At 45.9% G+C, this 19182-nt stretch overlaps 1 protein-coding gene across 1 annotated transcript in view; it reads left to right on the plus strand.

Annotated features, from left to right (window-relative positions):
* SORCS3 (sortilin related VPS10 domain containing receptor 3) overlaps positions 1-19182 on the plus strand; it is a 550161-nt gene that overhangs the window by 230934 nt on the left and 300045 nt on the right. The window contains exon 3 of the mRNA XM_090279550.1: positions 3521-3620. Within this exon, the coding sequence (XP_090135676.1) occupies positions 3521-3620 (100 nt within the window). The remainder of the gene's footprint in view (positions 1-3520; positions 3621-19182) is intronic.

A 19182-nucleotide genomic window follows, 5' to 3' on the forward strand; every position in this document is an offset into this window, starting at 1 on the left:
CTTTATGATTATCTGAGTTAAACCTCTTGCATTGATGACAGAGTTGGAGCTTGAAAAAGATTCTCTTGTTGACCAAACTCTAGTCAGGATCCTCTGAGCCCTTTTCAGCTAGGCCCTGCCCTTGGGTATGTCCTAACGAGCCCAATTTTTAGCATGATTCCTGCTTAGTCAGCTTAGCCAAAATCCCAAGATATGGGGACCCTCCATGTCTCATTATGCCCAATATCTGACCAAATTCCTCAACTTCCACCAGACCCCAGGTGATGTCTGATTATCCTGGCCCGTCTTCAGCAAAAATTCTGTCAGATCAGTTTAGCAAAGAATTTCCCTACTGTCTTACTTATGTTCATTTGCTGACCCTGACCCTTTTCTTTGGCTGTAAGATTTTTGTTGTCTTGGGCGTTGGACCCAATTCTTTCTCTCCTACTGGAAAGCCCATTGGAATTGTTTTTTGTTTTGTAGGCTAAGAGAATCGATTTACCCAGGCTAACACCTTGAGTACATTTCAATTCACTTCTAGATTCCCACACTTGGGTTCAATGTTCTCTCCCCACACCATGATGTCTTTATACCTTCAAACGTATACAATTAAGAAGCAATTCATGTTTTATTTGGGTTAATAAAGTATGCAAGTGACAGCCTCTAGAGATTGTGGTCTGTACCCTCCCCTGCCCTGGTTGATTGGTCATTTGACCTTAATGCTGGTCTGAGTGAACTATAGAGGTTGTTCTCTGGCACCAGGCTCTACTAGACCTTTCATTCTGTGCCAGTTGTGCAGCATCCAAACAGTTAGGGGTGTTTTCTAGGTGTGGCTATGTGTTGAGTTGCCCCTAGACATTTGTATTTGGTCAAGTACTGGTGAGTAGGTTTGGGCAAGCTCATTTACACCTGCAAATAAAGTCAGAGCAAAGCAATACAAAAGCAACATGCCCATCATGTGCTTTATATTGGGCATGGTGCAAGAGTCTGGGGTCTTAGAAAAAAATTGCTATTGCCCTTAGGGAGTTATAGTCAAGAAAGAGGTCCCAGAGTAAAATTGGTATGACCAAAATTGTAGGATAAATGCTGCAATAGAAATATATACAAGAGGTGGTCTGAAAATAACAAATGGAATTGTGATTAAGTTGTTGGATGGAGGGTAACATTAGAATTGGGTGTTACAGGTTGGAGAGTAGAAAAAGTAGAAGAAGAAGGGCATGGGAAGTTTAGGCAAAGGGAATGATGGGTGCAGAAATGGAGAGGGGTGGGATGACAAGACATTCAGGACAGCTTAATGAGGCTGCAGAGATGGGGGCAGAGAAGCAAGTGGCTGGAAATAAGTCTAGTAAGGGAGGTTGAAGCCAGATTTTACAAGACTGGGCTTGGCAGATACAATTTCACAGTATGCAAGCAATAAGTAATTACCAGCATCGAGTGAGAGGGACAGATCTCAGTGCGTGAACTATAACCTGATGACACCAGGGAGGATGGGGGGAGGGGAAAGTTTATAAAATGGGCATCCAGTTGGGAGATTGTGGCCAAAAAAAAAATGATGCTGCGGCAGAGCATTGGCATGAGAATGGAAAGACCAGGGGTCTAAGTTATTTAGGAGATAGAATCATTAAGACTTGGAGACCCAGCTGGGTTTGAGAGATAAAGGTGAGGAGAAAGATTGAGAGTGTTTCCCAATGCCTAGGGCAGCCAGGAGATAGAAGATAAGAAGTGAGTGTGGGGGGTGGGAGTGAGGAGCTGGTTATTAAAGTTAGAAGAACAAAGGACCATGTGGAGCCAGTAACCTCGGGAAAGATTTGAGATATTAATGTTTGTTTATTTAGTAAATGTGCTGAGTGTGCATGATGGATAAGGCCTGGTTCTCTACATTTTTGGGAAAGGAGAAGTGAGTGTCCCTTTTTTTAAAAAAAGAAAAATTATTTTTTAAGATTTTGATATGCCTATACCTTTCAGGTTTCCCATGTACTATATTTTTGCATCCTTACAAATGCCTCTTGAAAGTAAATTATCCCCCTTTTTCAGATAAGAAATTTGAGGCTCCAGCAGGTTAAGTAAGCTGCACGTGGTCATGCAACCAGAGAGCTGCAGAGCTGGGAAAGGCACAGATTTTCTACGCCCATGCTCTTGCCTCTCGCCATAGAGTTCTCTGAGGAGCTTACATTGTGCTTGGCAAAACAGAACATAAAGAAACTAATCCTGACAATGTTCAAGAGTCAAGAAGAGGCATGAGGTGTGCCTTGGGCATATAATGGATGGGGACATTAGTTCTGGAGCAGAGAAGAGAGATGCGTGGCCATTGGGAAGAGGGCTAGTGAAGCCTTAACAGTGGTGAGGGTCTGGGGACATGGAATGTGGCAGGTTGGATGAAGGTGGGGAAAATTCTTAAAGGTCATCACAGTGTGGCTATGAGGCTCACACAGCTGATCTGTGGTCCAGGGCAAGAGCAGGTTAGAGTTAGAGCGTAGGTGAAGGCTCAGGGGAAAGGCAGGGGCAGGCAGGTCCCAGGGGAGTCAGCACACAGCCAGGGTCAGAAACTGAGATCTGAGGCAGAATGAAGGCTCCCGGGGTGTCCGTTGCCTATAGAGAAAATAAGCTGACTTCTGTGACTCAGTGGGGGAAGTTTGATGAGTCTAGCCAAGGAATGTGATGGCAGAAAGAGGGAGTGAGAACCTGGTGATGCTGGTGGCTTGAAAAGGAGGGAGGTGTGTGTGGATTGAAGGCAGGGGTGGGTGGTGGGCAGGTGAGGGGAGGCAGGGAGTTGGCTACTTGAATCTATTTGGCATCCGCTGTCCTTTCTCTACCATGGAAAGGTGAGATGGACAGGAAGGAGCCTAGGAGCTGCCTGGCCTGCTTTCTCTGGTTTGGTTAGGGTCAGAGAGCCCTGCCAGTTAGCCCAGATGAGGAGCAGGTAGCCAGCAGGATGACTGGAATGATGAACTATATTGGCAAACAGGTTCAGTGATGTTGCTCTTACGTGAAACATCAAACTCTCTGGCTGCTGTGGCCTGATCTAGCTATAGTCTCCCCAAGCTCTTGGGTAGGGCACATCCTGCCTCTCTGATGGTCCCCTTACTTCAAGCTCAGTGGAGGGGGTGTGAATTTGGTTGCACCCCAGTGACCTCAGGAGACAGTCTGGCCTCTTTCCCTGTGGCTTCCTCTCAACAGCTCCCAACAGTGAGAACCACAGGGCCATGCAGAGTCGGAGGCTTGGGAGGGCCGAGCTTGTGCAGGGGGGTGTGGGGGGCAGGTCCCTCTGGCAGCTCCTTTCACAGCACAGCTGCACACAGGGCAGACGATGGGTATCTGAGAAGGGCCAGGGGCAAAGGCAAGTGATCTCAGGTAGTAAGCACATGCATTAGTCTAATTACTCTTCTAAAATTAATGGGGCCTTTTATCTCTGAAAAATACTTTAAAGCACTCATGTCATTTGGGAACAAAGGTGTCATCTGAGGAGAGCCTGGCTTCCCTTTAAACACAACCTCCCCGTCCCCCAACTAAAACAATCTTTGCCTTTCTTTCTTGCCTGCAGATCCACAGATTATGGCACCACCTATGAAAAGCTGAATGACAAAGTGGGTTTGAAGACTGTCCTCAGTTACCTCTATGTCAATCCCACCAACAAAAGGAAGGTAAGAGGAGGGGGTCCCTGGGTCCTGGGCACCCCCTCAGGGGTGGCAAGTCTGCCTAGGGCCAGGAGTTTGCAAAAAAAAAAAAATAGCCATGGAATTGCTTACAGAGGGCCTGGTTTTTGTGTTTTTGTTTTGCTTTCATTTTTTATTATTTTCCGCACTAAAATTTTGTTTGTTCTTCTATTATAGTTGTCCTACTGATCAGTGTCCCTATTTTACAGATAAAGAAACTGAAACTCAGAGAGATTAAGTTTTCAGTAACTTTCTAGCCTGACCTTGGACAGTGTTAAGTAGCAGATCTAGGCCGTGAGAATGGGCCTGCTTGACCCCAGGGATGAGTCCTTCTTTAGCTTCCCTCTGGCTTGCCTATGTGCTTCCCAGGTAAGGATAGGCAGCTCCTGGGTCCGTCATCTCGATCCGGAGCTGCTTCTGAGGCCCGGGATGGCAGACCTGGCTCTGCCAGGCCTGTGCTCTCTGTCTTTCCTTTGGTTTACCAGCCAGGACACGGATGAAGTCACATAAAATTGGACTTTAGTCATGGCGGGGGACGGGGGTTGGGATGGGGGGTGGCGGTGCCTGGACTCTATGGAACAATGATACAATGACCAGTTTTAGAAAGTAAATGCTGTACAGTATATTGGCTTTGGGGAGAGGTGATCTATCCCCAGCTAGGAAGGCACTGCTGTTTAAAAACTTAGGCAGGCCTGGTCCTGCCCAGGTACACACACCAGGGATATAGAAGGCCATTTTGGTGTTCCTAAAAGACTGAAAATGGCACTCCCAAGCTCTCCTCCTGCAAACTGGTTTGCATTCCCCAATGGTTCTGCAAACCCTTTCTTCAGCGAGGTACACTCAGGGGTGAGCTTCAGTCCATTGTACAAATGTTCCTGATCTCTGATTCCAAATCGGTGGAATCCAGGCAGGGACTTAGAATGACAATAGTTTATGCTGCTGAAAGAAGAGAAGCTCTGGCAGAAATCCTCACAACTCCCAGCCCCACTCTTCCCCTCACTACCCGCTCTGATGTCCCTAAGTATCCCCTGCAAAGAGAGGAAGCAGTGCTGGGTCAGTGCTGGTGATGAATTCCCAAAGATCCAGCTTGCTCCTCAGGTCCGCAGACCTGAGAATGCACCCACCAGTCAAGTGCCAAAATCCTGATCGTCAGAACAGCTGTTTGGGCATCTATTACTAGTTTTAGCTAGGTAGTTTCTCTTTTCTTTGTCACAGAGCATTATCATTTTTATACTTTTCAGTATTTGAATTATTATATGTCAGATCTGGAAAGGATGATAGATTTCACCTATATAAGCAGTTATTAATTATTTTTGAATTTCAACTATTTTGCAAAAATTGTTTAAAACCCTAGACCTCCTTTCTAGAAACATGCCTCAGCACACAAAATTTGAAAACAATTTTTAGGAGTTTGTGAACTGCTCAAATCCCACCAAAGATGTTTATGGAGTCTTGGTTAAGAATCTTTCATCGATGCCCACGTCCTCGTTTAACAGACGAGAAAATGGAAGTCAAAGTAGCCCATACAGTCAGATAAAAAACAGCCAGGTTAGGGCCCAGCACCCTTGGTTCTCAGTCCAAATTTCTTTGCTTCAGGCCACGTGTTACACCCCTTCCTCCGATACAATCACAGCCGAGGGTTTCAGAATTAATGACCTGATTCTGACACGGAAGCTAGAGGCATAGGCTTCAGGAGCTGGATTGAATGCTTGGTGCATTGTCCACGGTAAACACATGATAAAACTTGACTGAATGGAGTCAGTGACGGCCCATTTCAGTTTCTCTTTCCTTCTCCCTTCATTGAGAAGGAAGCTGAGGCCCACGGAGGATGAATGTCCCACCCAGAGGGCTGAGTTGGCTTTTGGTCTTCTGACTCTCAGTGACTTCAGGTGGGATGGAATCGCAGAGGGTGTGCACTTTGGGGGAAGCAGGAAGAGGCTATGTGACACACGGCAGATGCCCTTTAGTGCTGATCTCTGACTTATGTCTGGACCACAACAGAGTTAATCATATTTTCGCGTAGGTGATAGATCAGCTCTCTTCATGAGGCTTTTCCCATGAAAAGGTGGTGTATAAAAGGGTCACACCTGTTTTCATCCATTTGGATAGTCATCTGTCAGGTATGTTTCCTGTTAAACTCCTACAAGGTCTCCTTTGGGTGTTGGCTGTTTTTTTCTATGCCTGACTGTTTCAACTCTTCTTGGCACAGCTTAGAGGTGCTTAGAAGTATGAGACATGAGGGGGAGGTTAAGCAGATGCTGAGGGTGGGAAGGAGCACAGCTGAGGTTTCGAGATGCCAGGCACAGAAATGCCACCTCTGTTTCTCTTTTGCAGAGCTGATGTCAGACCATGGGCCCTCTGGAGAGTTTGTCACAGGAATTATTGCCCAGTTAAAAGTGGGGCCTATTTTCTCTGTCTTTTCTTAGAAACACCACCAAAACACAGTTAACCCTCACCTAAGGGGCATTACCACCTAAAAAGTTATAAGCTGAGACATTTTCTTCACTCAATGTGGAGAAAGACAAATGACAGGCTAATGCCATGGATTTATTTATTTTTAATGACAATAGAAATTAATTTCATAAGGAGGCTGTGATCCTGAAGTGCTTTCTGAATCACCCAAGGAAAGATGAGATTAGATGCTATTTCATTTTATTATTAAGTGCTTTTTATCATATTCTGAGCCTGTAGATACTAATGATGCACAAATATTCTACATGGTGACTTCCTCTTAACCAGAATATTCAGTGTGTTAGAACTGCCCTGCGCCAGCCACTCAGGCAAAATGGCAGTTAGATATGAATGAAAATACCCTTATTTGTTACTTTATTGGTCTAGTGTTCTGGGTCATTATGACCTTATAATGCAATCTTTTTTTTAAGTGCCCTACTTAGACACGTCTTGAAGTTTAAACCTGTGGTTGTCTGGATTCTCATCTCAGCAAGTCTTTTGATTCTCTCAGCACCCAGATTATCTGTGGCTCCCGATGTTCATCAACCAGCTCACAGTAGTACTTCCCAGCAGATTGTTCAGTAAATCTGGTGGAAACACTTGCTTTTCACCTAATGAGTAATTTACTTAATAGATGGCTATTCCTTTCCTTGGAGTCTGTGAGTATAGCAGAGATCCATTGCCCCTGGTAAAATAGCAATTCCTGCTTGTATTTATGTATTTGTTCCTGAAGCTAACTTGATTTTTAAACATCTTTTGGACAATGGGAACTCTCCAAATGCAGGTAGCAGATAAGCCATTAGGTTACAAGTAGAAATGCTAACATGTGTATAGTCTTCTTCTATGGAAAAGATCTTAATATTGAGTACCTACTACACTAAACTTCCTTTCAGAAGCTCAATCTTTATAATCTCCAATCTGTCCAGCCTCTTCGAAAGCAGGCAAGATAAAGAAATAGACTGTCATTACCCCAAAGCTCTATTATTGTAAATGGTGGGTCCTCAGCAGCCTTCCCATTGGTTTTATTTGGGGGACAAATTAGTCAGGATACATCCAGTAATGCTGGATTCCCTTAAGGAAGTTGAGATTTGGACTCGTAGTATTTACTAGGCTTCTTCTAGATGAGAATATGTTGCTGTAAAGTGCTGGGAACTGCTCTCATTAAAGGTGTTCTAGACCATCCTACAATGTGGTGTCATGAGCATTATTTTAGTGACTTTGACCTGTCCTGGCTGTGTTTGGTGTGAATTTCTCTGTCCCTCACTGTTCACTTTTCTCCAGTTAGCTCATTGCTTGGGTGATGTCTGAGCCTGGCATTTTGAACACAAGGAGGAGGTGTGTTAGTTCTAGAAGCGGGTTGTGTCGGGTGGGCCTCCGAGAGAAGGGGCTCTGCCATGGTGGGGTCTGAGCCCCAGCTCACAGCTTCTTCCCTTTGCAGGATATAAACATCCCTGGGTCACTAGAACTCATCACTGTTAGCTGACCCTTGTCCAAGGCCATACAGAATGGCATGTGCCAATGTCAAGCTTGCGTTTAACAGAGCTGTGCTTTGTGCAAACAGGCCGTGTGTCTATTTGAGAACAAATCTTTGCATGGATAGGAAAATATAGGCATGTTATGTTCTAATTGCTCTGGCTCAAAAGTGGCTGCCACCTGCAGATTTGGAAACAGAGTTTTGGACATGGTAGAGAGCATAGAAAGGTCTGATTTCCAGGGGAAGTGACCAAATTACTGCAGGGTAGAGGTGTGTGTGCCTCTGGGCATGTGGGAGGACTGTGAGGTCTGACATCAGAATAGGATAATGACTTTTTCTTTTGAGGTCCCATTAAGTTCTAGGTATTGGGCTGAGTTCATTTCTACACCCTATTCTAAGTTTCAGCACTAACCTCCTGAGCCTGGTAGTTTTATTCTGATTTAATGGCTGAGAAGATTGAGGTTTAGGCAGGTGAGCCTCTTGCTTTTTATGAAGTAGCTGGTAAGGGAAGGTCCAGGATTCCCATTCACCTTTGTTAGACCGCAAGGGCCATGCTCTTTACTCTGCCCTAACACAGGTGAGCTGCCCCTGCCACAGGTATAAAGACCAGGTTGAGTAATAACTTTGTTGCCTGGGGTTTTCTGCCCATTAGTGTGAGAGGATTAGCAGTTTCCTATAGGGGGAGGGGAGTGTTAGATCCTCTTTTCCTAATTGATTTACCAGTGAGAGGGATAATAACTTCCAGGCTACCCTGCAGACATACAGTGGGGATTACTAGGCAGATCTCTCTGATGCACAAGCTGCCTCTGTCAAGCTGTTAAAAAGGCATTGTGTGTGCGGTTGGATGTTGGTTATTCCTATGTCATTCTCTTAATACAACAGCATAACCCTGAGCTCTCTTTGACACCCTGGCAAACCTCAAGACAAAACAAAACACAGGATTTAAAAATATTAGACTCCTGCTTTCCCTGATCATGTCTATAGAGATTGTTAGAGGGTCAGGGGAAGAAAGCTCTAGGGTAGGACCCTTCTATTCACAGACATTAAAATCTCTTACACTAAAGCAAAGCAAAGCAAAGAAAAAAAAAAGAATATGGAAAGAAAGATAATTTTAGGCTCTTAAGCAATCTGTTAAATGTCTAACGGCTAACTCTGAGTAAAGTATCTTGGAGGAAGATTCCTGCTTTCAGAAATGTGTAATCTACCTGAGTGGACAAGATGACCATAGGAAACAACTGATTGCATCGACCTGGGATCTCAAATTAAAATGCAGAGGAGGGACAGGCAGGTAACGCCAGTGAGCAGTGTGGGCCAGGTGGGGACTGAGTCAGCCTCTGTAAAGGAGCTTCCACTAATAACCTTCAGATGATGTTGTCATTTGAGAATGAGGGCACAGTGCAGCTGTGACATTGTCATCATTTTCTGATTGTATTACCAGATTTTCTCTGCAAAATTTTATATGAAACTTCTGTATTTTGAAATGTTTCAGATAGGCTAGGATATGGAGTGCAGGGGGAGGGGGCTGGCAGGCTGTCCCAAATCTACTTCAATCTCTTGTATCCAATTGGCATCACGCTCCATATTCTGAGTAGTTAGTTAGTCTCCCAGTGAAAAGTTAGTATTTACAAAGCAATCTTTGGGGCCAGCGGATAACACTTAATAGCCTTTCTTGATGGGGGCCCTGCAGTGATGCTTTATAAAATCCGTGGGAGAGAAAAACTAAGTCAAGCATGGCTCATGGAGTCTTTTCTTTGACTCAAAGGAACCACATAGTAGGGCCTTATGTAATGTAAGAACTTTTATGTCATTTAAGGGTAAGACCACTTGTGTAGGAGGAGGAGGCAGGCATCTGCTTTCTTGTCCTGGCTCTGCCCCTGAGTAACTGAGTGCTATAGAATAAGCCAGTCTCTTCTCAGAGACTCCATTTCCCTATTTGTATAATGGCAAGGTGTGTCCCAGGTGTCTGAGGTTCCTTCCAGCTTGGGTTGTCTGGATTGCCACATTTGAACAGTACCTCTCAGAGGACACCATGATAGTATGTGACAGTCCATGGGTTTTGGTCTCAGTGGATAGCTAGTTGGAAGCTATGATCCTCATAGCTTTTGGTTCTACGGGCTACATGTTACAAGCCCTGCCATCCAGGCCAGCTTTTCTGAGGTTACACTTCCTTGATCAGAAGGTGGGGCAACTCTGGCTCTGCTGGGGCAACTCAGAGCGGCAGCATCTTTGATGGCACAAGCGAGGAGTTCCATCAGGATGAGCTGATGCAACTTCACATGAGTGTCGCTGTCCTCATCCAGGTATGCACAGCCCCCCTCCTGCGGGAAACTGAGCTAGAGACACTGCCTGGAGTTGCTCTGGAACCCCGGGGGCAAGGGCCCCAAGTATCACAGTAGCAGGCAGGGGACCAGTCCCCTACTTGCTGCAGCCTCAGCCGGGCATCTCATCATCTCTGTGGGCCCTGCTTTCTCCCTTCAGAAAATGTACACAATAAGCTATGTGTTAAAGAGTGAGTAAGATAAGTCTCCCTTAGTGCTAATGTTTGTTTCTGTTTTCAAATATAATAAGTGTCTATGATATTAATGATGATGATGGTGATGATAATAATAAGGTAGTATTTTTGAGCATTTATAATGTGTCAAAATTATGCTAATGTGAATTAATTCACTTAATACTTATCAACAATCATTGGTACTATCATTATTCTATTTACAAATAATGAGTCTGACCCCAAGACATGAGTGATCTGCTTACATTTGGTTGCTGATGGTCACTTCCCTTGGTCTGATGTGCTTATCTAACTCACTTTTGCTCACATTTAGTTCTTAGACTCACCGCATGTTGGAGTAAAATGGCTCTCAGAGACTGTACAGGCTCTTGTTTAACAGATGAGGCCACTTGGGGACTGGTCCCAGGTCACAGAGTCATTTGCAGCAGACCTGGGGCTAGAACTAGGTTTACAGGACTCCCAATCCAATATTCTTTGCCAAGTCCATGGGCAGTTGACAGCTGGAACATCAGATCTGATGGGGAACTCTGACTGGGGGTAGTGGTGAGTGCAAACAGGCAGGAGTTGCGGGTAAGTACTCCCCACCCATCTCCCTGCATGTGTGTTGTAGCCGTAGGGTTTATGCAAACATCCCTACCTCCTTGGTTCTCTGGTCTCAAAGCCCCAAGGATACTGCAGTTGGAATCCCAGTCCAGATGAACCTGGATGAGAAACCAAGGGCCTGAAATCTAAGCTGCCTTCTGCATGTTGGAAGCACAGAGTGGTACAGTAGCATGCCTGTGGTCAAAGGGCTATCAGAGAAGCCAGACGCTGGGTTCCCTGGGACAAAGATGTCTAGGAAGGAATTGGGATTTTTAGTTTAGGGCTTTCTCTCAATTAGCTGTGGGGCATTGGGGAAACCACTTAAATTCCCTGAGCCTCTGTTTATCAATCTGTAAAATGGGGATAAAAATTTATTCACCTATTCCCTTCTTTGGGGAGCAACATTAGGATAGGATGAGGAATATGATATTGCTTTGGAGGAAATAAGCTCTGGGAAGGGAGGGGAGAAGGTGACTGCCCAGACGGAGCTGGCATTGTGATGACAGATGGAAGCCTGGCTCCCTAGCCCCCCTGGGGGCTGCCTGCTTCTTGGCTTCCTTGGGGAGGATGCAGCTCCCAGAATCTTGGGTTTTTAAAAGCCTCGCATTCTGCCCTGTCCAAGAGGCACACTGCTACCATCTTTTTTCCAATCTCTTCCCCGTCTCTTAAAACCAAACCTGCTGACTGCCTGAGAGAGATTGATTATTCTGCTCATGGAGAGAAATGGCCCCAAGCTTGTTAATTCACAACCGCCTTGTTTTTCTTGCCTCGTAAATTAACTGTTACCAGGAGGCTAGAGCAGTGTTTCAGGAGATGGATTTAGGGGGAAATGTGTGAAAGGAACAGGGGGACAAAGGAAAAGAACAGAATTTGGGTCCAAACCTTTTTTTCTTCATGGTATGTCCCCAAAGAGAGTCGGAAATCAGCATAAGGGGGCTGTAAGAAGACAGAGTGGGGAAGTGGATCGATGAGGGGAAAGAAACTGGTTTCCAAACCCCCAGCTCCTTTGCAAGTGTGACCCTGCATGGGAGTGGGTATGAAGTGTGGTTCAAGTCAAACTAATCACTTAAAGGAAAAGGCATCTCGAGTGATTCTTGGAAATTTAGTCTTTAGTCACAAAGTCCCTTTCTCAGCAAATATATGTGTGTGGTTCCCTGTATAAATTACTGCAGTGTGCTCTAGCCAAGAATTTATTTAAAGGCTCATTAAGATGATTACTAGTTTTTTTCTTTTGCATTTTATTTGGAAATGGGAAGAATATAAACCTATGGCCTGGCTTCTCTCCAAAGTGCCCTTTGGGGTTTGCGTTGAGGGTATCATATATATTTTTAAAATAAAGGTATGATTTTCAGTAAAGATTAACCAGGCACTTAAAAGGAATAATAAAAATTAGCCACTCACTGCACTTCTTAGTTAGGCTTATGGCTTAACTTATTTTTTTAATTTGATTTTTATTGGTTTTCAGTTTTATGTGTGTGTGTGTACATGTGCATCTGTGTGTATTTAGATGTTCAACAAAGAGCATCTGAAAATTTCAGAGTTAAGGAATAATAACAAAAACTCTGTTCTGCTTCTGTGCAGACTCTGGTTTGCAATGTCCAAGGATTTAAAGAAAGCCTGCATTTCTGGGTGGTAACATGAGATGCTGGTTCTGCTCTGCTGCCTGACTCACCCCAGGGACCCTGATTGATGACCTTGGCTGCTCAGTAAGCCTCTGAGGAGGAGCTCCCTTTCAGGGGTGGCTGGCAGCTGAGGATACAGGCTAAGGCAGAGCCAGTAGTGGGAGCAGACGGACCAAGGACCCAACGCAAAGGAGAGGGCTTTGAACTGTAGCATGAGGGCGTCAGGCTGGGAAAGAGGAAATGACAACGTGACAAACACTGATGGGGCTTATAAACCAGGCCTGGTTGGCCAGTGGAGATCATGGGAATTTTACACTTCAATGGCCTTCAGAAAGGAAGACAATGCATCCCAGCCTGAAAGAGTTAATAGAGCACCAAACTTGAAGAAAGATGCCATCCGGTGGCATCACCAGCGCTGGGGAAAGGAAGAGGCAGGGGTCGGGCCACTTTGGAAGAAAGCTTGGCATTTGGAGAAGGAGGGAAATAGGACAATCCAACACAGAAATGAGTGTGTGGAGGCTTTCATGGACATATTTGATTTAGCAGTTGTAATTTGGGAGAGAGAGAGTGGGGGACTAGATATGGAAAACTCCCCAAAGCTCAGGAATGGAGTGAGTTAGGACTCAGTGCGTAAGGTCAATAGCATGAGAGTCGTGTATAAGAAAGGCTAACAGGAGCCTCTTAGAACGACGAGGTGCCTGTGTTGAGTAAGCCCCCCACTCCATCTCTCTTCCCCGTCCCTGCCCTCACTAGACCTCTGGGTGTCTTTTCCACGCATCACAGCAGAGCGATGTTAGCAAAGAGCCAGGGAAGACAGGGTGATGTGTTCTTGCTAATGTTCCGAGGCAGTTATATAGCAAGCGGATCTCTCTGCCTTCGAGGTGAAGATATCTATAACAAAACCCGCCACCATCACCAGTAAAAGAAATGACTATGTGTTTTTCATCCTGGGTGAGCTCAGCCAAGCAGAGATTGCTATTGGCATGCCTGCCTCACCCCCGCCCCATCCCCCCATTACTGGCCCAAGGTCGGAAAGACAGACACCAGTGCTCTGCACACACTCTGCCAGAGAGCGTGTCTGGGTAATGAGGGGTGGGCATTCTGGGATACCCAGGCCTGCCAAATGGCTTGGGGCGGCTTGGGAGCAAGTGAGTCCGGGTCTCTGCACATTGGGGTCGGAGCCAGCAGTGCAGAGACGCTGACCTCAGTGACAAATGGAGGCCTGGGTTGGTGCTGGCAGCCTCACGCAGAGGGCCCCCGGGGAGCAGAGATGCAGACAGTCAGTCCTGTCATTCCACAGCACGTGTCTAACTCTCAGAAATGGCTCCGGCTGTCTTATGAGGACCAAACAGAGGAAAGAAATGAACCAGAGAGGATGATGGAGGTGTGAGGAAAACACAGGAGGCTCTCTCTGCTGCTGCTGCCAGGGATAGGAAGCTCTTACTGGCTCGTTCCCAGCGCCCAGCGGGGTGACATTGTGTGGAGCGAAGAGCTCACAGCACAGCCTGTGCCTTGCGTAGCTGTGTGACCCTGCATATATTACTGATCCTCCCTAAGCCTTAGTTTTCTCATCTGTAAATGGAGCTCCTATAGTGTTTAAGAAAACGAACTTAACAATTAGACAACAATGTATAAAGAGTATACGACTAGGTGCTCGACAATGTGACTCCCCCCCCCAATCCCCATGAAATGAACCTTTCCTTGGCTCTTGCATCTGCTCAGTGATACCTCCCAGATCCCAGGGATGCCACGCAGCTGCCTTTTCTACTCCGGGAAGGGCTTCTGTCTCCCTCAAACTAGCATTAGCCAAAGAACTTCCAACTTATAAAACAACAAAATTATCCCCTCTGCAGGGCTTCCCTTTCTCTGCACCCAGCCCCCTTCTTGTGTTCCTTCTCTCCTCACGGACCCGTCAGTTACTTCTACCTCACATAATGAAGCATAAATTAAAAACGAGAGGTGCCAGCCATCGGCTATGTGTGCAAAGCAAGTTTCTACCCATTATCCCCCAAGTCCCATGAGGCAGATAGAGCAGGTGGCACAGGGATTCATACCCAGGTCCCCCGGCTTCCAAGCCCCAGATAACTTCTCTGGCATTGTACCCCCACCAGGCGCCCCCTGTCTGTGCAGACACACTGCAAGGTTCCATCATCCTTGTCGCCGCCACACCCGGGTGGCTCTCCTTGCTGTGTGGGGGGCACTGCGCCAGGCCCCGGGAACTCACAGGCACTTCAGGCCAGGACGCCACACTGACAGACGTTGCGTTTAAGTGGAGCTCTCACTGGGGAGGCAGCGCTGGGAGAGGACCCAGTGGCCCAAGACCTCAGCGGCTGCAGTTCTGGCAGCAGCTGCTAACCACACATCAAGGCTGGGTTCTAGTTCCGGCTGCGATGTTATCAAGAAAAGAAAATGCTGACATTTACTGTGTACTCACTGTGTGTCATGATGATGGTTTTACAGGGACATTTTTCTCACACATATATAAGGTAAATGCAGTCATACCCCCATTTTAAGGGAAAGGAGGTGGGAGACAGAGTGACTGAGGTCCTCAGGGGAGTGGGGGAGGGGAGCACACACGAGGCCAAAAGATGAAGTTGTCCCAGCTGAGGAGTGGCCAAGCCAGGGTTTTGAACCCAGATTGTCTGACTTTAAAACATAAGCTTTTAACACGGTGTCTTTTTGGTCTCCCGTGGGCCTGTGCTGGGAAGTTATGGAAGACGTTTTCTAGTGAGGGAGAAATCAGAGCAGTACAGGGTTGCTGAGTGTTCTTAAACCCAGGACAAACAGGGGCTGGGATGGATGGGGGCAGGAAACGGCCCGTGGAAAGTGCGTTAGTGTTCGATAATTCACTGGAGCAAGCAGCGGGGCCAAGCTCCTGCATTCCCGCTCAGGAGCCCCCGCTCAAGAGCTGGCTGGCTTCCCGGGGGTCTCTTTCCACTTGGGCAAGAAGCCACTTACTGCAGATCTCGTCTCTCCAGCTTAGCAGCTGGTGGCTCAGACACATTATGACATAGTTTTAAGTTTCTATTTTCTTGTCTGTGTCATCAGGATAATCATAGTACCCGCTTCGCAGGCTGATAGGAGGATTAAATGAGAAATGTTTGCAAATGCACAGCCAGTGACCCACACGCGGTACTCAGTAAATACTATTTATTGTTACTCTTATCGTTGTCCTAATCACAGGATAACTGGCCCCTATAAGTAGGGGATAGGCCCATACTGGATCTGCCCACTTAGAAATGGCACTGAGCCTGGCTGGGCACTCATGGCTCTCTCTTGGGCACTGGGTGAGCTGTATGCACAGCTGTGGATCTGGTAGGTAGCTGGAAGGCGGTCTGGTTCAAGTCTCATTAAATGGATGAAGACACTAAGTCCCAGTGTGTGTGTGTGTGTGGCGGGGAGTCGCACTTATTCAAGGTCACGTAGCCACCTAATGGAAAATCTATGGTTTTAGATATCGGATTTCTGGCTTCAAGCCCAATGTTCTTCCTGTGAAATTGAGCAGAAGGCCAAAGCACGGTACAGACAGAGCTGGGTGAACACCAACCATGAGCAGCTTTCAGACACTCACCATTTCGGTCCAGTAAAGCTAGAGTTTCCAGGGCACTGGGAACAGAAGAGGCCAGGTCAGTCTTTCAGACAATGGTGACTCTGGCGGGAAACCTGCCAAGGGCATATGGCCAGGGATCATGTCCCCAAGGCCAAGGTAGACTCACAGAAGCCATGGGCAGCAAAATAGAGGAGTGTCTGAATCAAGACTGAACAAGGAGAGAAAAGGTCTGAATTGAACTAGCATCCAAAGAGTGAGAAAATGCCCCGTACAGGAAGACCAGCCAGCAGGGAAGACAGCAGAAAATTGGGCCATGGACTAAAATGCAGGTCTGGGCATGGGTTTCTGGACTGAGACTGTGAGCTCATTGGCAACACAGTTATTATTGGGTACCTTTCACTTGCTGGGGGGAAGGTAGCAGGAGAGGCACTTGAGTGATTAAAGCAGTCAGCAAGCCAGATGAGAAGGACAGTCACATCAGAAGAGCAGCAGAGATAGGATGCAATTATCCAAAGTGGTCTTTGGCCTGAACCTTGAATCTTCAATCATCTTGGGAAAGGCAGTGACAGCGTATATATGCTTGGGAGATTTCCTGACTCCACTCTGGACCTTCCAGAGGAGTGAGCTGACGTCAGAGTAGAATCTTAGCACACAGGGTAGCTCTGGAAAGGCAGCTTGGAGTCACAAACTGCTGGCTCCCTGGTCTCAATTGCCCTGCCTTGATCCCACATCAGAGCATAAACATTTGGTTGCTCAGGGGAGACCAGCCTTGCAGACACGAGGTTGTAAAAAATTACTTATCTGAGAATATTCCCCTAGCTTGAATGGCTCCCTGACGTGGCTGTCTGGAGAACCTGTCTTGCCTCAGCTGGACTCTAAGCCAATTGTAAACGGTTTGAAGGACTCTGTGCTACTCTCCATCAGCAGCTATAAAGTTGTTTCTCTGTAGTCTCACAGTTCCTTGCATATGAACTGCTGCTTGTTGAATTTACTCTGAAGTCTTAGGGCCTGCTTCCCTTGGAAGCAAAGGAAAAGGAAGTGATGAGGAAATAGGCCATTACCCTAGCCATCTTCTCAAAAATGATACAGTAGTCCCTCCTTATCTTCAGGGGTTACATTCCAAGATGCCTAGTGGAGACCTGGAACCTCGGATAGTACCTAACCCTATATATGCTCTGTTTTTTCCTATGTATACACACACCTATGATAGACTTTAATTTGCAAATTAGGCACAGTAAGAGGTTAACAACAATAACTAGTAAGAAAATAGAATTATAACAATATACCATAATACAAGTTATATGAATATAGTCTCTTTCTTTCTTTCTATAGGTCTGGAGAAGGCTTGGAATATGTATTAGGCAAAAAATATCTCCCAGGCATTCCTGATCAATAGCCAGGTTTAGAAATAATTTCTAGAACTTAACACCTGGACTTCATCACCCACTGAAAAATAGTGGGTAACTTTTCAAGTTCTCTTCCTGGTTGGGTAGCAGGGACCATATTGTCATAAATATCGGTGTCCCTGGGTGTTGCTTAATGTATAACCTGGACAGATGTATGCTATCAAGTCTTAAAGTGATTGTGTTTTCATTGAGTCTTTTGAGTGTAAGGATTAAAAATTTTTTTTTCCAGACATTTTCTAGATGCTTGGATAAGTGTGCTCATTTCATTGATACCCTTAATATTCTAAGGCTTACAACTGAAAGAGGGTTGCTGGTTTATTTCTCTGCTGATCCCTGCCAAAGACAGATCTGCCTCCTCATGTTCAGCTGCAGGCTTGCTGCCCAGAGTTTCTATCCTCCTTTCAAAATTATAACCAATTTAGAAGGTCTGACTGTGGTTTCCTTTAAGATTACAGAGGTGGAAGAAGTCAAAATTGACTTAACATTATCTCTGAAAACAGCCAAGCCTGGGAATGGGTGCTTTTTGCATGGCTTACTTTTACCAGTAAGATTAGAATGGTAAATTACTGCCCTTCTTGTTGCAGTGCAGGGAGCTGATGGGGACACTGAGTAGCAGAGTAGCCGTCTGGTCCCCGAGTATTCCCCAGATGAGTGTGGCGCATGGTGGCTTGATTTGGGCTCTGAGTGGGATTGTGGAGGAATATTAAAAAATAGCCATAACATGCTTCTGGTGTGCTGAGGTCAGGACTAAGTCTTTAATCCTCAAAAGAGCCCTATGCCCCTTATGAGTTAGGTGCTGTTACTACCTCCCGTTTTGCAGCTGTGGAAACTGAGGCCAAGGAAGGTTGAGAAATTTACCTCAGTAAGAAGTTGATGACTTATGTTTTAAACTCAGGTTTGATAGTCTCCAGGTTTTCTACTCTGACCCCTTCACGCTGCTGGAGTTCTAGAAAACAGGGATCAGTGCGTTCCAAGTCAATTTTACTGCTTCTCAATTCAGGCTGCCCTTCAGCGTTCCCGAAGGAGCTGTGAAACCTGCCCATGCCCGGTCCTCACCACAGGGAGTGTTTCAAAGATCTAGGGTAAGGCCCTGGATTAGTAATTTATAAACTTTCTAGATGATCCTAATGTGCTCCCAGAACCAAGAACCACTGTTTTAGTTGAAGAAAAATGCATTCATCCGTCACAGATTTTACAGTGTGTCTTCGTGTCATGCCCAGGCGGGTGCCAAGTGGGTCACGGAGGGACAAGAAAGGCACCGGTGCAACCGGGCACGGCCAGGAGGCTCAGAATGAAGTTAATATTTAAGCTGAATCAGCACTCAGGAGGGGGATACTGAAGATTAATGGTGGGGGGGGGTTGAGGAGTGTTTTCAGGGTGTAGGAAATAACCTGTGATGGCTTAGCCATGTGAGAGAGTAAGATATGTTCAGGAAGCCCTAAGAAATTGATGGGGGTGGGGTAAAAGCACATGTGAAGGTTTGGCAGGGGAGGAAAGAGAGGTAATAAATGGCCACATGCGTATGGGTCACCTGTACTGGGCTAGGAGGTGGGGTTTTTGTTTGTTTGTTTGTTTTCTTAAGAGAATAGGGAGTCATTGGATCAGATCTGTGTCTTAGAAAGGTCATTTGGGGAAAAGGGTAGAGGATGGTATGGCTGACAACAGAAGGTCCAGTATGACATTACCTTATCAAAAAAAAAATTATAAGTCATTTGAATGCCCAAGTCTTAGAAAGTCATTAGTAAATTAAATATACAATAGTTTGATGGAATGCTATGTAGTGATTAAATATTATGTTTGTTTACATAAGAAGCAGTTTATTATATAACTTGGAAAAAGATTATGGAACCGTATGTTTGAAATAAAGCAAACAAAAATAAAAAGTGTGTCTGACCTGACGCTCTAGGCAAGGGATTACGAGGGCGTGGACTTCTGCAGTGATGGAGGGGTGGTGAG

The sequence above is a fragment of the Furipterus horrens genome, unplaced genomic scaffold (assembly GCF_987537825.1).
Source record: "Furipterus horrens unplaced genomic scaffold, mFurHor1.1.pri manual_scaffold_5, whole genome shotgun sequence".
NCBI lineage: Eukaryota > Metazoa > Chordata > Mammalia > Chiroptera > Furipteridae > Furipterus > Furipterus horrens.